Source organism: Sesamum indicum, linkage group LG14, assembly GCF_000512975.1.
Source record: "Sesamum indicum cultivar Zhongzhi No. 13 linkage group LG14, S_indicum_v1.0, whole genome shotgun sequence".
In the NCBI taxonomy this organism is placed as follows: Eukaryota; Viridiplantae; Streptophyta; class Magnoliopsida; order Lamiales; family Pedaliaceae; genus Sesamum; species Sesamum indicum.
Window position 1 is genome coordinate 4436524 of NC_026158.1, and position 27126 is coordinate 4463649.

The 27126-nt window shown below is 32.4% G+C and overlaps 3 protein-coding genes across 7 annotated transcripts; 1 reads left to right on the forward strand and 2 right to left on the reverse strand.

Annotated features, from left to right (window-relative positions):
* Positions 4397-12730, reverse strand: LOC105176983. Of its 3 annotated transcripts, none has more exons than XM_011099988.2 (12): positions 12370-12729; positions 11542-11606; positions 10263-10361; positions 9708-9840; positions 9285-9344; positions 8951-9010; positions 8023-8145; positions 7198-7269; positions 6320-6457; positions 5628-5783; positions 4815-4919; positions 4397-4620 (listed from the first exon to the last, which is right to left on the reverse strand). In XM_011099988.2, exons 1-12 carry the CDS (start codon positions 12592-12594, stop codon positions 4585-4587), a joined length of 1272 nt encoding a protein of 423 aa, XP_011098290.1. In that variant the 5' UTR covers positions 12595-12729; the 3' UTR covers positions 4397-4584. The 3 variants fall into 3 exon arrangements, 1 of the variants encoding a protein (XP_011098290.1); XR_849013.2 differs by lacking the exon at positions 4397-4620 and adding an exon at positions 5073-5221 and having other exon boundaries at positions 12370-12730; XR_849014.2 differs by lacking the exon at positions 4397-4620 and adding an exon at positions 5073-5221 and having other exon boundaries at positions 4890-4992; positions 12370-12730.
* On the forward strand, positions 13706-17318 carry LOC105176985 (probable bifunctional methylthioribulose-1-phosphate dehydratase/enolase-phosphatase E1). Of its 3 annotated transcripts, XM_011099989.2 has the most exons (9): positions 13706-14042; positions 14185-14321; positions 15192-15374; positions 15464-15619; positions 15953-16099; positions 16183-16284; positions 16429-16538; positions 16653-16771; positions 17137-17318. In XM_011099989.2, exons 1-9 carry the CDS (start codon positions 13820-13822, stop codon positions 17226-17228), a joined length of 1269 nt encoding a protein of 422 aa, XP_011098291.1. In that variant the 5' UTR covers positions 13706-13819; the 3' UTR covers positions 17229-17318. The 3 variants fall into 3 exon arrangements, with proteins under 3 accessions (XP_011098291.1, XP_011098292.1, XP_011098293.1); XM_011099990.1 differs by lacking the exon at positions 14185-14321 and having other exon boundaries at positions 15184-15374; XM_011099991.1 differs by lacking the exon at positions 14185-14321 and having other exon boundaries at positions 15244-15374.
* LOC105176986 (VQ motif-containing protein 4-like) lies at positions 21538-22732 on the reverse strand. The gene has a single exon (XM_011099992.2). It carries the CDS (start codon positions 22561-22563, stop codon positions 21871-21873), a length of 693 nt encoding a protein of 230 aa, XP_011098294.1. The 5' UTR covers positions 22564-22732; the 3' UTR covers positions 21538-21870.

Below are 27126 nucleotides of genomic sequence, written 5' to 3' on the forward strand. Positions count from 1 at the left end.
TTTTCGTTACCAATGCTACTCATATTAGGTAAATAAATACTAGTGATCACTTTGGATTGTAAAAATAATATTATTTTTTTCTTTTTTATAGAGAATAAAAAAAATAAATAAATGAAATTTCGCTTAAATGGTAATTAAAAATTCTGAAATCATCTTAAATTCAACTCTGATTCGAATATTGGAAAATGACCATTATAAGATAGAAAAAACATCTTAATTATGTGTTTTTATACTACAAAATGACTCATAAAAAAATAAATTATTATATCATTTTCTCTTTTTTATATATTTTCTTTTATAAGATGTATATATAATTGACGAGCTAAGTTGAAGAAACTTGTTCGTTGAATTTAAAATTTTCATCAAAAAAAAAAAATACTAGAAAGGTAATCAATCCAAATCACAAATAAACATGAGCAAGAACACCTAAGGCATGGAAATTGCGTGCTATTTTCACAAATGTTTGGCTTGCAAGAAAACAAATTCCTCAATCCATCTCGTTTCATTTTTTTTTGAAAAAAGTTGACAATTCTGAATCTCCATCCAAGGATTACATAATTTCATCAGACATTAAGGATTACTTATTATTTTTCAAATAATAAAAAAATATTTATATTTATAATTATGTTAAATCTTAAAAAAGCTCGTCGTAATTGGGACATACATAAAGTTTATTTTAATTATAGATGTAGAAATATGATTTAATTATTCCAAGTCTTAGTATTGGAAAAAGAGTGAGAAAGGAAGGGGTGGTGAAGAGGACATATTGGCCGACCTCTTCTCCATTAATCTGATAAAACGTGGAGTCCAATTATTAATGTTGTTCTAATTTAATGTTTTCCAACCATTCATCTAAGTAGTCAATTTGTGAATGGTCACTACAAACTCTTTTTTGGGAAAAAAATATATTACTAAATATAATTTGATTGAATATGTGGATTTTGAGTTTTATTGTATATATTTGCACTCTAGTACAACTTTCTTTTTATTTTTTATTTTTATAATTTGCAACTTTTAATACGCTATAAATTAGTACAATATGGACTTATTTATTTATATATATAAAAAAAAAAGACACGCTGTTCACTTTCTTATCTTGATTTTTTTATGAGATATCGTTCAGTTTGGTCGAAATTACACAAGTTTTTTTTTAAAAATGATCGATGAGAGGACTTTAAACTTATATATTGCACAAATTTCTCGTCTTTCTCCATATATAACGATAATAATAATTTATAAGAAAAAAAATAAAATTTGGAAGAAAAATAAAAAATAATTGACTCCCTTTTCTTTTATGATTTATTAGTTGATTCCCCTATTTTTTTTGTTTGATAAAAGGGAAAGAAAAAAGTGGGAATAATAGAAAAATAATTGGGAATGGTGTTGTGGCAAAAAGTTGTAATGATGAAAAAGCTACTTTATAAATTTGATGATGATGTGTGGTCAGGATTATGAATTTGATGATGATGGGTGGTCAGGATTAAAGGGTGCACTGCTACGTGTCCCTCACAGTTTATTTGTTTATCCGTGGAACCTTCTTTTCAGATGTAGATTGATAGATATGTATGCCAATTGCCATGCCCCCTCTTCCCTCCCTTACTAATTAGTGTTTTAGCTTAAATTTGTATTAGTTTGATGATTAAGGTTGAAATTTTATAAATAAATTTGAATTTTATCAAATGTGTAAATTTATATTTTATATTATTATATTAATGTATTAATTCAAATAATATATTTTTTTATTCAAAATTATATTAAAATATTGATGTTAATTATTATTTTTATTTTTACAAAAAAGAGGAAAAAAGTTTCCTCCCTCCCCATCTCAAGACTATCAAATGTTTTTATTTTGATGCTCTAGTTTTATATGAATTAAGAACTGATAAAATATTTACTCAAAAAAAAGAAGTGATAAAATTAATATTTTAGAAATTTCTATTAAAAAAATCTATGTACATTGAACTGAAATCTTATATATATATATATATATATAATTATAATATGAATTTCAGAATGCATTCCATGAATTTAAAATTTGTTAAATTAGTCAATTTGAGGGTGGGATTTGGGAAGGCTACATATATTAGTTAAATTACGTATAAGATTTTAAAGATATATACATATTAAATTAATTTTTTATGGGAGGACTCGAGACCCGCCCCCAACACCCGTTTTTAGACCCAAACCCAATTCACTAAGAGCGAGTTTTCCTAAGTGAGAATCTAATTGACATCCCTACGTCCGAGATTCGTTTCTTGAATTTGGGTACTACTTTTACAAAAAGCGTCTTTTAAACCCACGACAAACAGAAATGCGAAGCTTAGTTATCGATTGTAGACTACGTCTACTGCAACAACAGTTATTTTTAGAACTTCAATAGCTCTAAAATAAATTAAAAACTAACAAGATGAACATTTATAAAATTTGACCAACTAATTATTCACAATCAAATTTGTAAAGGTAGTGAATGAGTATGAAAGCAATTTATAGATGAAATAGATAGGGAAGGCATTAATGAACTCATCAAATGGTTTAAACTCTTACTCTTTCAATGTCGGCAACCATCATTTTTTTTTAACTCTTACTCTTTCAATGTTGAGCTTAATTAATTAAATCCAATTTCATATCTTATGTATTCACATTTGATTTTTATATTTAACACATCAAGCTCAAATAATTTTTTTAATAATTTTATCGGGATAATTGCATTTATACTCTTATGATCTATGATATAAATATATAACCTGGGCTGAAAAGGTATGTTCTGGAATCAAGACTATAGGTCTTGGGTTTATACTCCACCAACATATGGGATGTTATTCTATTTTAATAGTAGATATCTTTTTATTTTAATAATAGTTGTTGATTAGATTTGGTTATCTAATATTAATAATTAGTATATAAATTGTTACAGCTATATGTAATATGAGATATAAATATTTGATATTGATAATTTATAATCAATTTACTTAAAAAAATAATAGCTAATTGCTTACACTTAAAAAGAAATAAGATTTAAATAGAGAAATTCATACTGTATTGATGGGGTGTGCTAATAATATATGTATGAGCTATGGGGTTGTTTAGTCATTCAAGAATGACTTAATAAAGAATGTTATAATTATTTCTTTTTTACTATTTATTTAATTTATTTGTTTATAATGTATCGAACTTTAAACTCGAAAACTAATATTTATTTGAAGGCGACTTGTATTTATACTATTTATTAAGATATAAAATTTTAGAATAATAGCTATTTTGCTCGTTAACATATGAATTGACTAAAAAGCCCTTAATTGTTTTTATGAAGATTTCTTTATTGATTAGTTCTGTGAATTATTTCTACTCATATAAACTTAATTCATGTTATCAATTATTTATTTTATTTTCATTTATTTAAATAATAAAAAAATTAAATCATACACATTTCATCATAAGTTGTTGGGATAAACAGAGTAAATTAATATAATTATTCCTGTCTCACATTTCATCATAAGTTTATGCAACACTCACTCATCCCACTGAAACTTAAATATAGAAACACGATTCACCTCACTCATCCCATTGAAATTTAAATATAGAACACGATTCACCTCACTCATCCCATTGAAATTTAAATATAGAAACACGATTCACCTCACTCATCCCACTCAAATTTTAAAAGTATTAGCACCATTCTTCCTACACATACGAAAACCCAAATCTCCAATTTTTCCCCCTTCCCAAGGATTGTAGTTTTCTTCAAATTAAAACTTAGGATATGTGTTATATTTACATAAATTATCTATATTTCTTGTATAATTATAAAACTTACTCATAATAATAAAAAAGTATGGATTATTTTGTATAAACATATTGATGTCGTTATGACATATGTGTAGTTTTTCAAAAATAAAAATGATTTATGTAAATGATATTGTGTTTGATAGGTGTACGTGTAACTTTTTAAAGGACATGAGTAATTTAAATAAATAAATCATAAGTTAGAGAGTATAAATATAAATATCCCTAAAACTTAAAAGCCAACAATATATTTGGTTTCGTTTTTAAATTAATTTTTAATGTTTTGTGGAGATAGAGAGAAAAATAGAATGGTGTGTCAAAAACAATTGGCTGCACCTGAATGAAGGGAAATGGTATAAGAGCAACCAAATAAATTGAAAAAAATTGTCACAAATAGTAATGGTATGTAGAAAGTAAAAATGAAACGATATTAGTCTCTAATTTTATGAATACATGTAAAAATAGAACCGACTGAAATAATATCGTCTCCATTTCTAATCTATCGTGTCTTTATCCCCTCCCCTCCCCTCTAAGTAAACAACCCCTTAATTCCAAAGCCTGGCCCTCACTCAGCCCGCCAAGGGGGTATCAATGCTCACCTCAACCTTCATACTTTCACCCAAAAATTGATATACATTGCACAAGAAACTTAAACACAACACATAGATTAAATGACAAAATTGGGCACGAGTAGCAAACTAGCAACCCATCTTAAATCCGTCCACGAAAACAAAGAAACTGCTTATATTATATAGCACAATGAGGGGAAAATCATACATAAAAACGTGCAGCTCAAGACCATTAAAACAGCCACCATCGCCGCCTGCCCTGATTTTTCTGCAGCAAATAAGACAACATGGTGTATGAGTTTGAGACCAAGTGTTCTACCACGTTCATCAAACATGACAAATCTGTTCAAAGCTAGAGACTAGAATCAATTTTGCTATGAAGATAATTCGTAAGTGTACCAAGGAAAGTTTCAGTCGGACAAAATAGTAAGATGGGCAACTGCAAAAACAACTGAGACAAACCTTTTGGTCATGGTTCTGGGACTGCAGTACTATAGGCTGAGGAAGGACGCCGTTGTCAATGTTTTGCAAGTAGGGCTCTACTTTCTCTTTCAGCATCTCATTCAGCTGAAAATTGAGTTTAGGGGCGGTCATCGGCCATAATGTTCACACCCTTGAAGCAAGTTTTTGATAAAGTAGGCTAACCAAGCAATATATTAGAAATATCATACAGAGAAAAAAAAAAAAAAAATTGAAAAAACTTGTTTCTCATCCTCTCACCATTGTGGTATTGCCTGGCTACAATAAGCGTCCAAGTTATGCATGGTAACAAGAGATGAGTGGATTAATTCAGTGGTTCTTCATACAGCTTGCTATATTAACTGTCATTCACGAGGCTTAGTCCCTCAAAATTGAATTATAATGGGTACCTAATAAATAAGAGCCATTACTTGGGACATGGAGCACAAATACTACAATAGTAGCAGCATTGCCAACTAGTCAAATCCTCCCACGCAGAGATATGACTCTTTCCTCTCTCCTCTCTTTTTTAGAGCTTGGAAAGAATCTAAGTACAAGAAACCATATCTGTTATAATTTCCAAATTTACTATATGGCCATGTGCAGAAACCTTCATTTGTTGGAATGGTACGGAATGTAAAAATGAAGCAGAATTCTTACATCATCATTCTCAGAGATGACAGATCAACAAAGCGGTTCTTGCATGAAATAATATGTACATGAAATTGATATTCAGACTACATGAGTTATAATGTTGAATATCATCAAGAAATATCCATACTACGAGGCATTAAAACACTTCAGAAATTTACTCACCTTCTCTTCACGCCACTTTGTTTCCCACTGTGTGTCCAATATTTTATCAGCAATTTCTCTTTGTGCATTAAGAAGAATAGTCATCTCATATAGCTTCTTTGGATCTTTAAGGTCTTCCTCGGACCAAGAAGATGCATTCAGTGGAAGGTCCAAGTCCTGCAAAATGCTTAAATTTTATCATTTGACTTGGAAAAAAGACCGTAAAAGGTCAGAAGTGGCAGTATTAACTATTAAAAAAAATCTTCTTAAGATAGTAATAAATGGTTAATTACACTAGGACCCCTTCAGAATTGCCAACTTTACCACTTTCCTTCTATCTTTAATAATTACAAAAACCATGAAGACCAAGAATAAGATGTAGGTCCTATATTCAATGGTGTAATAACCCAAATGTTTGAATTTAAATAAAATAAGAATGCAAGGGATGGTGGTTATGACATGGGCCTGCAGGGGCATATACTTCTATAGGACACCACAAGAACAGATGCAAATTAAGCCAACAAAACAAGTGATTTGCTATGAAAAACTTGGAAAAATAACGAGGAGAAAAACTCATGGTACAACTATAACACCAGTAAATTTCTGTCTAGTACTATGCTGTTGAAGCCAGTTTCAATTTCCAAGTATCTACTCTACACAGTAATAAATGGAACTAGAAGCAGCGACAAAACTCGAGAAAAAAATAAACATACCCCCCAATCATGAGGCCGTGGGGGAGGATTAAGCTTCATGACTTCTGCCTCCAGAGCTTTCTTGGCCTTGTAGAATGGAACGTTTTTCACAACTACAGGATCATCCTTAGCACGGCTGGGATCTATGGAGATTAAAGCCTGACAATGTAATACTGTTAGCACTGTAAATGACATGTCAACCAACCCCCCAACATTGTTGAGGACTCAGGGGCGTCTGCTAGAAGTACATTCCAAACGGTGCACTCAAAGTGAAATGTCATTACGGACTCACAGACAACTCACCCTAGGGTAATCTAGATAAAGAAGAGCTACCATCATAATGTTGCACATTTCTGCAATTTCATGTTTCCATGCAGACTGGCAGAGATGCATCTAGTGATCAAATCAAACTGTAAAGTATGTATCCTCTAGAACAAGAGAGAGAGTATACCAATTCTTTTAACATCTAGAAGATGATCTTTACCTAATGATGTTAATAAAAACGTTGTAACATTTGAAATTCGGACATCAAATTGTCAGAAACAAGAGAGAAAAGCAAGAGACCGTTGGGATGATGGAGAAAGAATCATAAATGAAATGAGGATGAGATTATGATGATACTTTGTCAATCCCACTGCAATAACTAGAGGGTTCTTCCAGAGAAATCCAACTTCAGATAAAAGATCTGCATATTTTCGTTAATGTCCTTGTCCCAGCATTAGCTGAACTAGATATTTTCTTGACAAAGGAAACCAGGTTGCAGATTAGGGTTACAAAGAAAGTTCCTTCATCCCCCCCATAATATTGAATTGAGCCCCATAATTATTCATAGATTCTGATTGCTGGGTACAACTAGGTACTCTTTCAATGAAGAAATCTTGCTGAGAAAATTATCCTACCTCTTGCAAATACTCCCACCCTGGTTCTCGTTTGGCAACTTCATTCCGGAGTTGATCATACCGCATAGATTCCTAACAATGTGTCACAAGATTACAAAAATCACAAAAGCATATGAGAGCATGGTATACAGAGAGCAAGAAAAGGAAGAATGCCAATGTTTCACAGAGAAAGGGCTCCCAACTTTAGAAAGTTAACACAACACTCAAAAACCGCATATGACGATGCCAGTGGTTTAGGTGTATCTTTTAGGCAAAAGCAACAAAATTCTGATACATGGGCAAGGAAGCACAGTAAGCTGAATCTTTTCTTATAATTACAATTTCCACCAAAGTGTAATAATGCAATTGATGACAAGATAAAGACACATATAGGATGAGACTGATATTTCTACTTGTATCAAGAAGAAAAGGGGACATAGGAAAAACAGAGTATTGGTTTCCTGGAAAAGAGACTCTCCACCCACAAAGGCTGCTTAAATTATATCAACTAGGATTAGGAGATGAATCGAGAGAGGACCCATATATCAACCATAGTTATTCCAGAATTTTAGAGAGGCTTCAGCAATTAATCTCATGCTCAAACTTTCAGAGAATATTGATCTAAAAATAGCTAGTGACCAGAACAAAGGAAAAAAATTGGGTAATGCAACACATACTCTGTGCTCTCCTCTTTCACTTCCTAAGATATACACTTCTCTGCTATTTTAGTTTTAGGCCAATGCAGAACTCAAATTAATGTGAATTTTTACTTTCAGATCATAGTTCAGATTGTCAGATAATGGCTTAAGTTTGTCAACCATGACACTAGAAACATTAGAACTGGACCTTGTATTGCCACCAAATTTTCTGCTTGACATCATCGTCGTAATCCATGCCTCCCACGATCTGAGGCAAGGTTATCAACCAAAATGCAGCAATGCTGGGATCCTTCATACTGTGAACTATATGCTGCAAAAGTAAACAAAATCAGTAACCCTGCTGGAAATACGTTGTATCCAAGCTAAATCTGTATTGAAATACGGTTATTATCTTAATCTTAAGAGTGCAACATCGTGGATAGGAATCTGCCTCCAAGGGTGTCGGGCCCAGGGCAGGGGATGGAGAGTGAGCACTTTGATGCATAACCACCTCCCCAGGACCCAATCCTTTCCTATTTCTCTTCGCATTCTGTTCTACCAATCTATATAAGGACTCCTCCAGAATAAAGTGGAAATAACATACTAAAAAGTATCAGCACTAAAAACTATCATGCTTCATAGACAGCATGGTTAATTATTGAAAACTAGCCAGCAGAAACCATGGTAATACAATGTACCTTCTAAGAACAAAACTCTGACACCGATCAATACACCAAAAATTGAAAAAAAGAATGAAATACATTTATATTAGACCCTTTACTAGAAGACAATTACGGCAAACATGAATAAGTTGAACTAGAATCAGCTACTTCACATCAGAAGCAATTTAACACAAGGAAAAACATGAACCAAAGAAATAAGTGTCGGAATGAAAGAATCCCCAACAATGTAACTGGAATTTTCACTTAGAGGCTATTTATCAAAAATCCTTTTCAATATGCTTCATAAGCATATCAAGGCACCTGCACCGATGGACGAATTTCAACTTTTATCTATAAACACAATAAATCTCATTTTTTATGACCCAACTGAGAGAAAAGCCAGCAACAAATAAAACAAACTAAAAAATTATATTTAAACTGTAAAGAAGTAATGGAGAATTAAATAGCACTAACCTCATAAGGATAGTCCATCTTACGCAAGATGTCACAGGCTTTCCATGGAGGTTCCATTATCTGAGAAATCGGGACAAAAGAACAAAAAAGTTTTAACCAATAAACTTAAGTATGAGATATATCAGCTATGGCATGAGCATGCAATTCAGAACGTAAACTCCAATGAACATAAGCATGAGATGGTGCATAACAGCTATTTTTTATGTGCAAGAAATTCATCATAGACTTCTTTTCACTCATTAGATTCAAATATTTCTGAACATTAGGACCTAAAAACCACCACATATTAAGAAAATAAATCTTTAAATGAGAATATGAAAGCACCAGATCTTACATCATCTGCAGATATTCTAAGTGGAAATTTTCCTTTGCATTCTGGACATTTCATCACCCCCTGTAAAGCAATAAGTGACCCAAGAATGATCAGAGCTCAAAGATGAAAACCTTCCAAACCTTTGACACTAAGGTCTACAAAGAAGTGAACACCTACTACAATTGTTGCAATTCGTGAGACAAGATGGCAAGTAAAAACCTTCTGATCTTAAAACATAGTAGCAAACAGAATATAAGAACCTAAACTACCATGAAAAGAACCTCTTCAATTAAAACTAAACTTAGCAAAGCATAGTCCCACTGCATTCAAGGACATAACTCTATAGAACTGCATGTTTAGGATTAGATAGTGAAGCTAACTACCCCAACAGCTACAATAAGAAAATTCTGGGTTAATTGGTTGCAAAATATATGTAGTTCTTACTGATCCATCACAACTTGGACATTCTTTATATGGCAATGGCAGATGAAGATCAACACTTGAAGGAAGGTGAACCAACTCAGCTCGGTTTTCAGCAATTGCATCAGCAATATTTTCAGCTGTTGCCTTCTCTCCACTACAAGAGTATCAATAACATACCAGATATAAAGTATCAGGCTAACAAAGTGACATGTAGGAATTCACTGATAAACAGAAACATAAGAACAATAATTAAGGCGGAGCATGGAGACAGCCACCATAGACAGATAGGAAACTAGACCTTTGAGTTTGCATCAATATAGCTGGTCGAAATATTACATTGCTTGACTTGGTATCAGTTAAAATCTAAGAATTCATCATGACACCATTATATGAGAGCCAAGAGAGAAGATAAGAAGCAAATGTGTGTTACAGTTTACAGACATCCATGCATTAGAAAAAACTGACACTTCCAATAAAAACTATAGAAAATCAAGCGTCCACTACCCAACCAAACTGGTAAGGAATCTTATAATCCATCATTTTTCCCCTTCTAAAAATGCAATAGTTTTCGCCCACCTTCTCAAAGCATAATTTTTCACTTGATATTGCACTTTTCCTGAGCCTCTGCACATGGTACATTGCATGGCCTGCCATCCAGTGCAGGTCCTACAATTCCTGCATTTCAAAGATTGATTGTTATTATCAACTTACGTAATTAGCTATAAGACATGCTATATTTAAATGAGACAGTGGAAGATGTACAGTTAATAACTATTATTGGTTTCCTTTCAAAACCTTGAAAAATAAAATACTTCCAGTCAGCACCACATAGAGAATGGTGACATGATTTGCGAAGGTTTGCTCGCATGGGTATGGAATGTTGAGTTTCTAGAAGCAACGCTATGCTTTTTCTGAACAATAAGTATTAAACTCAGTCTGAGGTCGAGGTGAAGATCAAAGAGTGTAAGAGTAAGAAAAGCATAAGTCGAAGTACAAAACTAGATCCACTTGTTGGGTTAGAGATGATAATAGGCGTAGAAGTAAAACTGAACGGGCAAGAAATCAACAAGCGAAATTTTGCTCTTCAAAGTTGGGATAATAGGGAGGGTATGGGTCAAAAGACATAAAAACCATCAAATTCAACATGCACAAGTAGATAAAAGAAAACAAGAAGAGCGTGAGCGAATAAAACATGAAAAATACTCTCCCCTTCCAATAAATAAAGCAAGCTCCCCTACCCCTACCTTTCCTCTTCATTCTATATAAACCAAATAAAGCATCAGTGAAATAATGGAAGAGGGCCTCATTTTTCACTTATAGTTGGATGATGTTGCAAAACTATGTTTTAACAACAAGCGAGTGAAATCAGGTAGAGGTTCAGGTTAGGGGAGAGAAGTTTATCACAAAGTTCTAAATATTCTTATTCATCAATTGGCTTCATTAGTTCAACTTCAGCTCATTGAGACAAAACTATCTAGTTCCAAATCCAATCGAGCATCACCATCAGTTTTGGCTGTTATGTATATCAAGATGCATCAAAAGCATGAGATCGGGCATCAGTGCAATTTAATGGGCTCCCCACCAGTCTTCTGCAACCAAAGCATTTACCTAATCACAAAGTTCATTGTACAACACCAATAGATAGAAGTGGAAAAAAAGTTGCTAATCACCGCTGTCAAGCAAATCCTAATATCCACCATGCTATATTAACGAATGCTTTAATTACACACACACACAAAAAAAAAAAAAAAGGAATGCTTTAGCTTGTTGAAATTAAACCCGTTATGTTATATAATTAGTATAAGACAGAGCGAAAACCTTAAAGCCAGCAGAATTATACAGTGAGCTAAATCACCTCTGACACAAAACCTTCTTTCCCAGTTCGAATGCAATGTCATAAGTCCCAAGAGTAGCAATGGCCTGAAATCAACCGGATGAATGAATAGCATTCGATTAATCCATAAGAGTGATAAGAAAAATCTATCAACAGCATTCCCCCACCCAAAGGAACAAAATGCTAAGTTGTTCAACTAAAACTGATGAAAAGTGGCAGCTCTGTCTTTTCTCACAGCTCACTAAAAAGTCTAAAATATATCACACTGTATCAATTCAGACAAACAAATTTGCCACTGCTGATGTATAAAAACGGCCCAAGTATCTCTGCCACCCCTGTGGTTCCATAGTTACAAGTTGGAAGAGGAGATTCTGACTAAATTGCAGAAGCAGCTGCCAGTATGCGTTCAGTGCCAAATGCAATGCTAAACACATGAAATTGTAAGGCACTTAGTTAGGATCATTAGTAACGTGAATTAACACAGAAATATTTTTTCGATGCAGATTATTATTTTTAGCAATATCCAAGCAATGGCAGAACTGAAATATTTCACTGCAATTTAACCGTCCAAGAAACAAACGGGAAATCAACAACACAAGAAGTTAGAACCGAGCAATAAGCCCTATTGCTTTCCCGCAGAAAGTCTAGTACATATGGACTGTAGAGAATAGAAGAACTGTGTCTCCAACTGATCTTCTACAGTCAACCATTTTTGGCAATACCCCACTTTGAAAAATTAAAAATCACCCTAAGATACCCAACCTTTTCCCCCTAAAAACACAGTCATTTCCACAAACAGCTAGACAACAGGCACAAAACTGTACGAAAGAGAATAGGGGTGTAGCATACGAAAACGGCGGAGTAAGAAAGCTTGGAGATGAACTCGGGGACGCCAAATCCACGCGGGGCAGAGCCAGCAATGTCGAAGGGGAGAGTGAAGGGCGAAAGCACGACCTTCACGGGGAACTCGAGGATGTCCATCAGTTGCTGCCCATAGCGGCGCGTGAAGAGCTTGTAGTGCAAGTCCACGAACTTTTTTATGCTCCTGGCCAGCTTATCTGTTCCCCGAGTCATTTTCGGCGGCTCTCAACGACGGAACGGAAGCGAATTTGAGCGCAGCGCCGCGCTGCGGTAGGAGAAGAAGACCGCAGTTCAGTATTCGGATAATGGTGGGATGAGGAATGGGAATGGGTTTATAGTTGCTTGGGGTATTTGCTTTCTTTCTGTTTATATACTTATGTGTGAAAAAAGTGCAAGCATCCCTTCCTAAAATTGCAAACGAGCAAATTATCCTCTTATTATTTACCTCTTTATATTTTTTAAAATATAACTTACCTTTCTATATTTTTTAAAATAAAGTAATTTATCACTCTTTATTGCATGTTTGGCAAGAAATAGTAACAAAAAAAAATAGTATTTTGGATAATTTTTACAATTTTACAAAATCACAATTGACATAAAATTTCATTCCATGTTTGGAATATGTATATGTGCATTACTTTTTTTTGTATTATAAATTCTATTGTATCTTTTATGTTATTTAAGAAATATGAATATTATATGTATAAAAGTTACATTATTTTTTAGCTTATATGTGAATTATATATATTAAATACAATATAAGACATATGATAAAATTTCAAACAAAAAATTTAATTCATCCACACAAGAAGGGATTGATTGTTTGTATATTACATCCACCCTTTTTAAAATTAGATTTAATTATACTAACTTTTTATATTTTCTGCAAAATTAGAAGTACACTCATTGAAGTTATAAACGTCTTGAGTTATTATTTTGGGTATATATTGCTCTATTGAGCTTTCCCCTTTTTAGATGTCGATAAAGTATCAGTATCATCATTTCAGGATCTCGTTGTTAAAAGAAATTTGACTCATAAAAATTTCAGGACCATTTAATTTAGAGAAGTAAATATTATATCAATAATAGTTTAGATAAATATTATATTAAAAATAGTTTAGAGGGCAAAGTGTATTTAGTCCTATATTTTATAATGTTCCAAAAGTACATATTATATTAATTCTAAACATTATATTTCGTTTTTATTACCCATTTTTACACCTTAAACAAAAATATAACAATTTTATTTTTATCTCAATTGTAAAAACATCTTAAGAAAATCATTTTAATTCGAATAAAATCATTTTTATCCTCTTCTGTTTCCTATCCGATAAGATGGATCGAAAGACAAACCTGAAACAAGAACATCAGCGAGCAGTGGCATCTTTCCACACAAACACACACACACATATATATCTACACATATATACATACAACCATGGCTGCAGCTTCAGCAGCTCCATTCACCATTAATGGAGCTGTGAAGACACAGGCATATTTGGATGGCAGCAGAGTGAAAGAAACTAAGGCACTGATTCCAGAGTTTTGTCGCCAATTTTACCACCTGGGCTGGGAATCCGGCGCTGGTGGCAGCATCACCATTAAAGTGCATGATGATTCCACTCCCAAACCCCATCAACCCATTGTCATGTCCCCCTCAGGTACAATGTCGTTATGTGTGATTTATACATGTGTTTGATGTTTTTTCTGTGTCAAGATTTGATTTTTATGGCTGATTTTCAGTGAGTTTTTGCTTTTATGGGGTTGTTGTGAAGGAATGATGGTTGTTGGGGTGTACTGTAGGCGTACAGAAGGAAAAGATGATGGAGGAGGATATGTATGTGTTGTCTCCTGATGGGTTTGTGTTGTCTGAACCATTGCCAAAGTCCTGCCCTAATAAGCCTCCCAAATGTTCTGATTATTGGCCCTTGTTCTTGGAGGTGTATAATTTTATCTTTATTCATGGTTGTTTAGTTGATTGCTTCTGCATTTTAGGTTTTAGGATCGATGATCAGCTCAATGGGCTGAAGTTTTAGTGTATTGATTGTGCATATAAGTCTATTTGTTCCTTTTGTCTTTTGTTTGGCAAATGGCAATGATAAGATGGCTCTCAGGAGAAAGGAATGTAGAAGAATTGGATGTTAAGTCGATTTTTTGTATGAATTTTGAATTTTAGAATTGAAGAATTCTTGATCATGCATCAGGTTAGGAGGACACCCTCTGCGTCTCGATAAGAATTAATTTTGGATGTTTTGGTTAGAGTATGAAGGTGAATGATTTGCATCAGCTAATACTCAGGTTTGTTAGCTCTTGAAATAGGAAATTGACGTGCTCAGTCGACCTTTTCACTTCTGCTCTTTAGTAATTATTTACTGAATTATTTAAATGAGGATCTCGACTGGAGTTTGAACTGTGGCATATACAGAAGAATGGGTTTTGGTTACAGGTTTTAAATCAGGATATAGGACAAGCACTATTTTTACCCTTTGTTCCTCAAGGAAGATCTCAGAATTGTATTTGGCTTATTCTTTAAATACATATGTGAAGAACCATGGAACATACATATGGGGCGATTCATGGATTAGTGCAAAAGCATCGGTGAGTGATTATAAGAGATTCTAATAATATACGTGACGAAAGCTACACGCGTTGTGCTGCAAACTTATACCTTACTTCTTTTTTGTGATCTTATCTTTTTGTATCAAATATCTCTGTATGCAATCTGCCTCTTCTGAATGATTATTTCAAATAGCACAGATTTTTGTTTCGCATGCTTTTTTTGCGTTTTGACTTGGAATGTAGTCTTCCAGGCTGAATGCTACCACTATCTCTCTGATGCCGCCATTAAACTCTATCAACTAGGCCTGAACTGGTCGACCCCATCTCACGGCCCCATTCGTAGTCCCAATGCAGTTCTAGGCAGTAACAGAAATGCTAAAGTCTCAGCAAAGGCAGGGACCCGTTCTCCAAATAATGGCACTGAACCATCAAGAGTAAGTCCAGAATCATTCTATGTTGTGCTGCAGTTACTTGGGTTCAGCTGTATTATGCATTTTAAGTACAATAAATCGATCTACTGCAGCGTTGCATTGTTCTAGACATTGAAGGAACTACAACTCCCATATCATTTGTAACGGATGTTCTCTTTCCATATGCTCGTGATAGTGTGGGAAAGCATTTGGAACTGACTTATGATACCGCCGAAACTCAGGACGATATTAAGCTACTGCGTGCTCAAGTAAGCAAATCATCTAAGAAAGCTTTTTAGATTATATGCCAAAGCTTGTTTTTTTTAAACAAGCTGAAGACTGATATTTTCCTGACACATAACTGTTTTTCAACCTTATATTGTCAATTAACACGTTAAATGTCGGAAATTTTATCTGTTGATCTCTCTTTACTGTACAAATCCCAGTACTTTCTGGAAAGCACTAGTGAGTTATCATTGTGCTTCGGATTCCCTAAATAATTGAAAGTTCCTTTTTCTGCTCCTACATATGTGAAAGACATGCGGCTTTCAAACAGTTCTTGTTGGTTTCAACCATTGCGTTGTAAACATTTGCTCAATCAGGTAGAAGAAGATCTAGAAAATGGGGTTCCTGATGCCGTTCCCATACCCACCGACGGAGTGAAAGAGGATATAATCCCAGCTGTGGTCGCTAACGTGGAGGCAATGATTAAAGCTGACAGGAAAATAACTTCCCTGAAACAGTTACAAGTAAAGCAAACTTTTTTCTTTCAGACTTCTTGTCCGAAAGAATAATGTTTGACCTCGCTAACATGTGACCGTCTCCAATCCAGGGTCATATCTGGCGAACTGGATTTCAGAGTAACGAGTTAGAGACGGTCATATTCGATGATGTTCCTGAAGCTCTGGAAAAGTGGCATTCTCTCGGAATTAAGGTTATTCTCTCTCTCAACTTTTTGCTCCGTGCATTTTTGTACTAATAAACCTTTACTCTGATTAAACCCGCGAAGAGCAAGAAAATGAAATTATTCTTGTTCCTTGGATTTATTACTCATTCATTTCATGTTTCCCTCTCTTAGGTTTACATATATTCCAGCGGCAGCAGATTGGCGCAACGGCTCTTGTTTGGCAACACAAATTACGGCGACCTCAGGAAGTACTTGAGTGGATTTTTTGATACTACAGTCGGGTAGTTTTCTATGCTCGAACGGAAAAAGCTCTCAATTCAAGTAGTTAAAAACTTCATCCCTGAACGTATTGGATATCATGCAACTAGGCTAACATTTCTCTCTGTTGCCTCAAGGAACAAGAAAGAAACAAAAAGCTACATCGAAATAACGGAATCTCTGGGAGTAGATAATCCATCAGAGATTTTATTCGTCACCGACGTATATCAAGAAGCTACAGCTGCAAAAGCAGCAGGTAAACTCCCAGCTTTCATTCCTATTTTTCGTTATCTTTTCCTAATTTATGTCATTCAGTAGGTTCAGATATTAAAGATAATCAGTTACATTTGATATTTTCAAACAATAAACTATTGTTAAAGTAGACATACACTCATATTCATGGGACTAAAACCTACAATATTTTGATTGTGGGGCCTCAACGTTATCACCTGCTCCCGACCTTATTGGCCTACTTTTGCATTTATAAACCCAGAGTTCTTCATGGAGCAATCTTATGCACTAGTTGAAATTTCTGTACAAGATTTTTCTCGTCTCTTTTAAGAATTTTCACTTCTTCGACCTTACTTTTGAAGTTGTCGTCGGCCTTTGGTCGTAATACAGGTTTGGAAGTGATAATTTCAATTCGGCCTGGGAACGGACCGCTTCCAGACAATCATGGCTTTCGGACAATAACTTCATTTTCGGAGATTTGAGGCTGAGTAAACTAGTGAATGTGTATCAATCAAATAAAATGTTACCTTCTTTTGCAAGTTGTAATTTCTAGTGGGTTTTACTGTTTTTTTTTTTTTGTTGCATCAATTATAATTACATTTTCAATCAATCAATATATTAATTATTAATATTAAAAATTATTAATCAATCAATAATTATTATAAAAATAGACGAATACTCATTATGCAATTTATACAATTTTGTTATAACACAGGATGTTGTTATGCAATTTACCCATTATTTAGAGTCCCATCACTCACATTTGGTGGGTTGGAATTTACCAACAATTTTGAATGACAATAATGGAAAGCTAAATTAAAGTGTTTTAAATTACTAATAATAACTTTTTTTTCTATAAATGAGTGACATTGAAATTCAAATATAAGACTAATAACATCACTTCATCTAAAGATTCAGACTGTGTTACAAATAAATCTTTTAATATTTAAAATAAATTACAACCGGCTCTCCTGAAATTTATTATATTTACAAATATTTTGTGGTTGTTCGAAAAATTATAAATACTCCTCTAGAATTACAAATATCATAATAAATATCCCTTTATGATGGCTCATCATAGGAGGGTATTTATTAAGATACTTATAATATTAAAGGGGTATTTATAATTTTTCAAACGAGAAATATTTGTAATTAAAGCAAATATTAGAGGAATTCTAATTTATAATTTACCCTAATATTTATATCTTAGCAGATTGTGGAAGTAGCGGCAGCCCAGTCGGCTTTAAGTTTTGATTTTTTGAATAGGATTGACCTCCATCCGATCGGGTGTGTAATATACTTTTCGTGTTATTCATACGTATATATAAATATTTATATATAAATAAAAAAATAATTATATTTACACTCCTTATGTATTGTCTTTTTATATAAATTATCTCTATTTTTTGAAAAATTACGAAAATCACCCCTAGCAGCCTTAAAATTAAAAAATGCTCCCTGTTAAGTAGTTTAACCTTTAAAATAAATTTACAAAGACAAAAATGCCCTTAGGGGTGTTTATATAATTATAAAAAGGAAAATAGAAGAGGTGCCAAAGTAATATTTAGGTAATATACTCCATATATTATTTTATTATTTACTAATTTTTAATTTAAATTTGAATTTAAATTATTTTATTAACTTTTTTTTTATTGGATCTCTATATAAAATGCATATTTAATAATTAAAATATTCAATTATTATATAAATAAAATAATTAATAGATCATAAGTTTAAATTAAAAAATTATCACACTTATATAAATTATTTGAAATTGTTAAAACTAAAAGATTAGTTATCCTCTATTTTTATTTATAACCGAGTTTTACTAAAATGAAAACTAAAAACAATTTATGTATTTTATATAAATCTAACTAAAATTAATAAAATAAAATAATTAATTTATTAAAAAGATATTTTAATAAAATGGGGGTTAGGGTGGGCATGGCGGGGGTGTGCAATAATTTTAGTAAAATTTAGTAATAAATAAAAATAGAGAATAAATAATCTTTTAATTTTAACAATTTTACTAAGGGATAAATTTATATATTAATTGAATAATTTAATATTTTAATTATTAAAAATTACAATTTTATATCAAAATTCAATTAAAAAAAAATAATAAAAATTTAATATAATAATTTACATATAAATTAAAAATTGGTATAAATAATAAAAAAAGTATGGGGTCATATTACTCATCTTTATAAATATTATCTTGACACTCCTTCTAACTTTTACTAATTACAGAAACACCCCTACAATATTTTTGTCCTTAAGAAATTATTTTAAAGGTTGACCTAGTCAATAGGGATATTTTGAATCTTAAAGACTGTCAGGATGATTTTTGTAATTTTTCAAAAAGCCCTTATAAACTAAAGTAATAATGTAAAATAGTTTTTATATATATATACATATACATCTAGAAGCAATAAGTACATTAAAGAAGTGGAGACATACACATTGATGTGTAGAGCACCAATTTTTCCAAGCACAAGTCCCATTTGTGGCCAAATCAGTGTTCATAGGCGTTCGTTACCATTCAACACTTTTTTGCAAATTAGTCCCTCAACTCTTTTAAAATTTCAATTGATCCTATAATATTTTGTGGTGATGTTGGACTAATATATATATTATCTATAAAGAACTAGTTTGTCGATAATATTAATTATTTCTCATATTATAAAGAATCATGAAACTATTATATATCCTTTTAAATACACATTATTAAAATTAAAAAATAAATCTAAGATATTTCAAACCAGTTGATGATGATGATGATGATAGGTCAATTAGTGATAATGTATTCTCTTATACCTGGGATATATGCACAGAATATGAATTTGATACTCCATGATTACCATTTTCATCATACTTTATTCCAAATCACTTCTTCTTCTTGCTCCACTATCCCTCCTAATTCTTTCTAATTTATATTTAATTAATAAATTTATTATGATCAAATTAAATGGTAACATGTGATTGGTTATATTGTATGGTGTATAATAAGGTTGTGACACGTGGATGATGGTTGATGGAGTTCAAGTAATCATCTGGCCATGTCTAATCAATCGAATAGGTATGTTCTCTGTGTGAAATGTGTCCACTGGGCGAAACACTTTGGTTGAAAGGATGCGTCATTTGGGTAATATGATGCGTCCATTCGGATGAAAAATTATAACCTTTTTTCAAATATTATACACTTCCCGCATATTCCTCATTTCTTCACAACAGGTTTAAGATAATTATATATTGTTGGGTGTTATGATTATTGGGTCGGTTGTTATTACTTCGATTTATGTGGTTGTCCAATCTCTAGTGGTACATCCAATTACTGCCCCAAGGGAAGAGCCTCAAGAAATTCTCCAACAACAACTTTACATATGTCATCAAAAGATGTTGTTCTACCTCACTACGTTTGAACCTAGCAAGGTTCTTAAAGTGAGGGAGCCGCCGTTTTTCTGAAGGGGAAACTTATAATGCCCAAAAAGGGCTACTTTGGATGCATGGAGAATGGGGATTTTCTATGTAGAAATTACATATTCAATGATATGTGTGTAAACAACGTATATAGCCCAACTAAAACTGCAAAGTTTTTTTGGGAATCATTAGAGGAAAATTACTAATTGACGTTAGGTCATCGCCATTCAATAATGAGTTAAATTAAGAGATCTGCATGAAAACCTGAAGAGTTTGCCATTCTTAGCCTAGAAAAGAATGACGTACTTGTCACGTCCTTGTATAGGCTTCAGTAAGCTCCTAAATAATGGCATACAAATTTTGAAAAAATAATATTGTCAAATAGATTCAGGATCAACGAGTGTGATGAATGTGGTTATGTTAAAGGCATAATGACTCTAGTCTGTCTATACTTAGATGACATGTCGATAGTGGGAAGAAATAATGACCTTATTTTGGCTATAAAAAAAGTATTAACAAAATATTTTGACATCGAAAACATGAGTTTAGCTGATGTAATATTAGGAATTAAGATCAATAAGATGTCTGATCTTATGAATTCACCTTTAGAAGTGGTGCAATATCTTGAAAGTTCTCAAAATAAACTTATATAGCTCGCTCTGCAGTGAAATCTAAGTTTATAGCCTTAGATAAAGTTGGAGAAGAAATCGAGCAGCTTCAAAATTTCTTGGAGAACATTCCATGTTGGACAAAACCAGTGCCTACCATTATGATACATTTTGACAGTCAACCGACTATAGGAAGGGGACAAAGCAATATGTATAATGGTAAATTTAGACATATTCGATGAATACATAATACCATAAGACAGTTGATCACGAGTGATTTAGCTGATCTATTAACAAAAGACATTTCTAAAGATCAAGTATACTGTTCATCGAGGGAAACTCACAATTAAGGGTTCGTTTGGTTCAAATAAAAGAAAAGAGAGAAAGAGGGGGGGGGGGAGTGAAAAGACAAGAGGAGGAAAAAAATAATAGTTTACTTTCACATTTTTTGATATTATTGGAAGGGTAGTAATTAAATTTCAAATACTTCCTCTTATTTGTCACGGAGAAAATAGATTGAGAAAAAAAAATATTTTTTGTAATTTTATTAAAAATAACCATTTTCTTTATTTTATACTAAAAAATAAACAAGTTGATATTATACTAAGATAATTTTAATATACCAAAAATTTTAAAATTTAATTTATTAGTAAAAATATTAATAAGAAAGAATACAAATATTTTTTTAATATTTATTAAACTGAGTGTTAAAACTATTTAGTTTTGGTTTAATAAGTTATAAAAATTATAAAAAATATTTGGAAGTCACTCCTTTATGTTAGTATATAAGTTTTAGTGCTACTAGCTCAAGATTTTTATTATCAACTTTTCATTCATTTAATTAAATAAATATAAAAACATCTTGAATATGTAAAATGCATGGAATGTGTTCCGATGACAGTAGAAATAAAAGATTAGAGCAATGAGACGAAGTAGGTTTTTTTTTTTTTTTTGAATTTTTAGTTTGTGAGTAAAGATGGAAGAAGATGAAGAAGAGAAGCAAAAAGAAAATTCAAAATCAATTGTACAATGCCTTTACTTTTACTCTTCAATCCCTTAACTCCGATGGATTACTCGGCGTTGAAACTCTTCGCCGTCAAGAAGACGACCCGGAAACTCGGGGCGAAGTCGTCGGAAAAAGCGGCAAGAGCTGCGGCTCAGCGCCCCTCGGCGTTGTCCTCGGAGACGGATGGAAGTAGAACTTCTTCTCCGCAATCGCTTTTTCCTCCTCCGTTGAAGGCGACGGTGACGGCGCCGTCGAGGGCTTTCTGAAGCTGTCCTCATTCAGAGGAGTAACCGGGCTGAGAACCAGCGAAGGGAAATCGAGAATGCTGGGCGACAAGATCTCGGGATTGCGGGGCGAGAAGCCCGAGGAGTGAGAAAAGCCCGGGATTAGGGTGTTGATCATGAGCCCGTTTTTCAAGCTGTTTCTCCGCTCGTAGAGTTTGAACCCTTGTTTCTTCTGCCCGGTGCTTTTGATGGGCGGTATGCTGCTGCCACCGCCGCCGCGAGCTGGATCGGTTTTGGAGGCTTGTTTGGCGGTGTCGGAGGATCCGGTGAGCATTTGCACCACCTGTTTGAAGGTGGAGGTGTCGGCTTGGACAAAAGTGGTGGGGTAAGGACTGGGCTCGTGAGATCTGGAGATGGGCTTGGGGCTGGGCACGGTGGGGGTGAGGGGTGGGGTGGGGATCAGATTGAGCGGCGGCCCAGTGGTGGTGCTGCTGGCATTGCTGTGGGGAGAGGTGGTGGGAGAAGGGTTGTCTTTCTCCGGCGAGGTACTGATCTCCATTGTAATTGATGGTAAACGATGAGTGTGAATTTCACGTCAAACAGAGAGAGAGAGAGAGAGAGAGGAAAATTGGGTGGAGAAGAAGAGATTGAATGAGTGAATAACAAGAACAAGAAGTAGAGAAGGTTTTTGGATTGCTTGTTTTGGGTTTTGTTTTTGTTGTCAAGTTGAACTCTTTCACCCACACCACCACTTTCTCTCTCTAGACCCCAATACCATATTTGAAAATTTTTTATTCGAATCAAATTTAATTAAATTAAATTAATTATAAAATAATTATATTATATTTATTATATAATTAATTTGTTTTTTAAAATTATATACTAATCATACGACAAATATATTATAATTGTTATATAAATGATTTATATTTAATTAAACCAAATTGGAATTAAAATTTCTCATACCTTAGTTACCCTACCTACACTTATTCTCTCTCTCCTCTCCTCTCTCATGTTGGTGTTTGGTTTTTGGTTCATAGTGGGGTTGGAGGGGGAAGTGATTGGCTGACCAGAAAATTGGGGTCTTTTCTTTATTATAAAAAAAAGGAGTGGGTTAAACTGCAAAAAGGATAAGAGAAAGAGTCCATATGTTAATTTCTCATCATCTTAGGTAATCACTGACTGAGTTTTTATCCTCATTTTGTGTTCCTAAAGAATAATATTAATCCTTTTCATAAAATAGTAATTTTTCTAACTGTAAAACATAAATAAATAAAAATAGAGGAGATTTGTGTAAATATACTACAAATTAGGGGTGTAAATATAATTGTAATAATTTTAATGTAATGATTCAAAATTTCACATTTATATATATATATATATATGTATGTATGTGTATGTAAATTTGAAAGGAAGAGAAGGTAGGTGGGGGGTGGGGGTAGGAGGGTAGGGGGTGGTAAATGGAATATTTGGGGTGGAGTGGGGGAAAAGAGGGAATTAAGAAGATTGGAGCATTGACTTCAGAGCCACCTGCACTGACTGGACTCACTGCTCAGACACTCTCTCTGTCTCTCTGTCTGCTGTTTGATTGGGATTGAGGATAGATACATAGATACATACATACATGTCAACATTTATCACCACCATCATCACTTTTACAACACTCTCCTTTATTATTATTTTTTTCTCCCAAAATATCTTGTATACATTAATTATAGGAGCAATTACACTCCTCTTATTTAAGATTTGATATAATTATACGTAAATTTTTTATAATTTAAAAAATTATATCTAGCATTTCTGAAATTTACTTTTATTTAATAAGTAAGTCCCTCTATTAGTCAAAATTCACAAAATTTGTTGAGATTAACAAAAAAACCTGAATGAAAATTGATATTTATCCTTAATTGACTTATTACACGTCAAATAATTTTTTTCCAAATAAACTACCCTTATGATAGTAAAGATATACATCCTCACATGCATTAACGCGTGAAAGTGCATGTGGGTAATTTGATCATAAAAATATTTAATTTAACCTATAATAAATTAATAATAAGTCAATCGAATTATATTTTTTTTTAAAATGGTGAAGAATAAATACTGAAAAATGAATCAAATTCCCATTAAATTAGAATATTGGAAGGTGGAGGAAGCATTAAATGTAATAAGTATTAATTGCTTAAATGTTGTCCACTACAACACAAACCCCATCTTTAGTTTGGAATCTCTCTTTATGAATTGAAGTGGATTGTGGGAGTTCCTAATTCAATGAAGACCTTACAAAGTGACTTTTTAACTTAGAGAAATCCCAAAATGTTCATTTATTTATTTATTATGATCACTATATTATTATAAAATGTCATTATGGAACTTATTCAAGTATTAAAAATTGTATGGTTGAGAGAAGCTCCAAGAGTCACTTGCTAGATATTTTAGTTTGCTTAAAATTGAAAAACTCATAATTTATTAATTTCAACAAGAAGGTTAAATGTTTTTTTAACCACAATTATGGCAAATGTCGCTTTTAGTCCTACAAAAAACTTATAATCACGTAGTTTTAATCCAAAAAAGTCGTGCGCATTATAGTTTTGGGCTAAAAAGTTCCAAAATCACACTTTTTGGGACTAAAAAGACGTGATTTTGAGTTTTATGTGACTAAAAGCATCATCTGCCATAATTGTGTTACCAAAAAGAATTATACCTTTATTTTATGGGGCTAGAAATATATTTTGCCGAAACAAGAATTAAGAAATTCACATATGTGTTTTTAGCTAAATCTAATTTTTGGAGTAATGTTGATTATGCACATATTAATTTATTTAGAATTAGGAATTTCAAATTTATAACTATATATAGTGTGGTTTAGTATGATTGAATATATAGTTCTCTATTCAGAAAGTCAATTCTTGAACTCTTATTTTGAGCTATTTTTCAAATTATGGAGTCATTTGAAATCGTTCTTTTGATACAATTTTATTCGACTTCTGAACTACAACAAAAACGAGTTCTTGCATTGACTTGACTTCGACTCTCGAAGTCGTTCTATTGATTTTTTGTGTAATAATTAGGGGGTTATTTATTGAATTTTGTGGTTTTAATAATTAAGCTTGGATTAAGGGTGACAAAATAAGTGAATCCTACTTCATAAACATAGCTGACCTACTGTCCATCTAATTGCCCTAATAATTAATTCATTAATGGGATATATTAATTAATCTTTCACTTCATTAATGAAGCAATAATTCCTCAAGTCCCATAAAACTTAAATCCAACACTTTCCATTGTGTGCATGTCCAAACATAGGGTTTGCAATAATATAGGGATTACATATATCTATATGGTTCAATGAGGCCTTGTGGTACATATCTAGTGAAATAAAGATTGAATTTTTTTATTTTAAATTTTGTTGTATTTTTTTTATTTAATATATATATCACATGTATAAAAATGATAATTTTTTTTGTAATGAAAAATATTATCAAAATAAAAAAAATAGGGGTCTTATTGCCTTTTCTTTTTTGTTTGTTTTAAGGAATTTTGTCTATTAGTATTTTCATACGAGGGAAAAAATTGCAATTAGAGGGAGTTTGGGCCAGCTTATAAACTTTTAATAACACTTTATTAGACGTTTCAGAGTTTATAAAATGTTGAAGAGTGTTCGATAAAAATTTTAGATAAGAAGTTTATCAAATTCAAAACTAAAAGTTTAAAAACTTAATTATGAGCCATTTTGAAAGAACTAAGGGATTCTCAACTTATTTTTAAAATTTTAACAAGTTCCTATGATTAACAAATTTACAATCACTAATATCTTATAAGTTTTATGATTTTATCAAAACACTTTAATAACGTATTTTTAAAATAATATCAAATGTTTATAGGCTCTAAAAATATTTTTTTTAAAAAAAATATTAAAAGCTCTTAATGGAAGAACGTATGAGCTCTACAAAAACATCTTAAAAAATATTATAAGTATCACGGGCTTATATTTTGAATGGCGCCTCGTTAGAAATAGGAGAAGTCTGGAATCCGTATATTGTGTGAACCGACATAATCATTTTTAGGGTAAATGGCATTGGTACTTCCTACGGTTAGGTTAAAATATACAAACATCCCTTTTTTTTTTTACAAATTACAATACAAACACGCCCTGAAAAATATTACACTAACACTCCTCAATGAATATAAATATAATATTATAAAAAATAATATATATATATATATATATATATGTATTTTAACCTATTTTTATACTAAAGTAGATATAAACATTGTTCTTCTCGTGGGATAAAATATGGGTGTCTTTGTCTAGGTGTGGCCTGCAGGAAATGGCAGCTCCAAAGACAACAAAATCAAGGAAATTTCCCAACTCTTGTGCTTATTTTGGTTGGATTAGGTCAGCAATTCTGCTTGCCTTTCTGTGCATTTATTTGAACAACTTCTTGATGAATTGTTCTTTTGCTCTGATTTTCTTAATAAGGAACAATTATATCTACATAATTTATTTGCACAAATTACTTTAAAAAATTATACGTACTTTTATTAGAAGCGTCAATATTATTTATATAACTCTAATTTTAAAAAAATATCACACATACATCCCAAAAACGTCAACATTATTACACAAACTACACATAATTTTTAACTATGATGAATGACTTCTATAATTACGGAAAAAACAGAAATAATTTTTATAAATTAAATAGAGCAGAGATCAAGAATGTAAATATGTTTATCCCTTCTAATAATTGGTGTTGATGTTGAGATATACTACCTCAAATTTGAATATACCATTTTGAATAGTACACAAAACTTATAAAAAACATATGTTTATAATTTTATCCATGTGAAATATTTGTGTTGCGGAATAAACCCATTGTAAGTGGGAATTGTCTCCATAGGATAAAATGACAAATTGCCCTCCAAAATTGAAAATATGGTCAAATTGGACGAAAATCAGCTCGTTTTTTAATGGTTTGAATCTGGTCCACCCAACAGCCCTAGATTTTAGCATTTTATTGCACACATTTATTTTCTACTGTTATTTAATTTACACTAATTTAAGTATTAAATGATTCTAGTTGGAGATCACCCCCTATGCAATCCTAACATATTTTTC

Bases quoted from the DNA above. Each gene is read 5' to 3' on its own strand.
- LOC105176986 (XM_011099992.2), bottom strand. From the start codon at position 22,563: ATGGAGATCAGTACCTCGCCGGAGAAAGACAACCCTTCTCCCACCACC.
- LOC105176985 (XM_011099989.2), top strand. From the start codon at position 13,820: ATGGCTGCAGCTTCAGCAGCTCCATTCACCATTAATGGAGCTGTGAAG. The intron at 14,322-15,191 runs GTGTATAATTTT...GTAGTCTTCCAG, and splicing joins ATTGGCCCTTGTTCTTGGAG to GCTGAATGCTACCACTATCT. The intron at 16,285-16,428 runs GTTATTCTCTCT...TCCCTCTCTTAG, and splicing joins GGCATTCTCTCGGAATTAAG to GTTTACATATATTCCAGCGG.
- LOC105176983 (XM_011099988.2), bottom strand. From the start codon at position 12,594: ATGACTCGGGGAACAGATAAGCTGGCCAGGAGCATAAAAAAGTTCGTG. The intron at 10,362-11,541 runs GTGATTTAGCTC...TTTGAAATGCAG, and splicing joins AAGAAGGTTTTGTGTCAGAG to GAATTGTAGGACCTGCACTG. The intron at 9,841-10,262 runs GTGGGCGAAAAC...ATACTCTTGTAG, and splicing joins AAAAATTATGCTTTGAGAAG to TGGAGAGAAGGCAACAGCTG.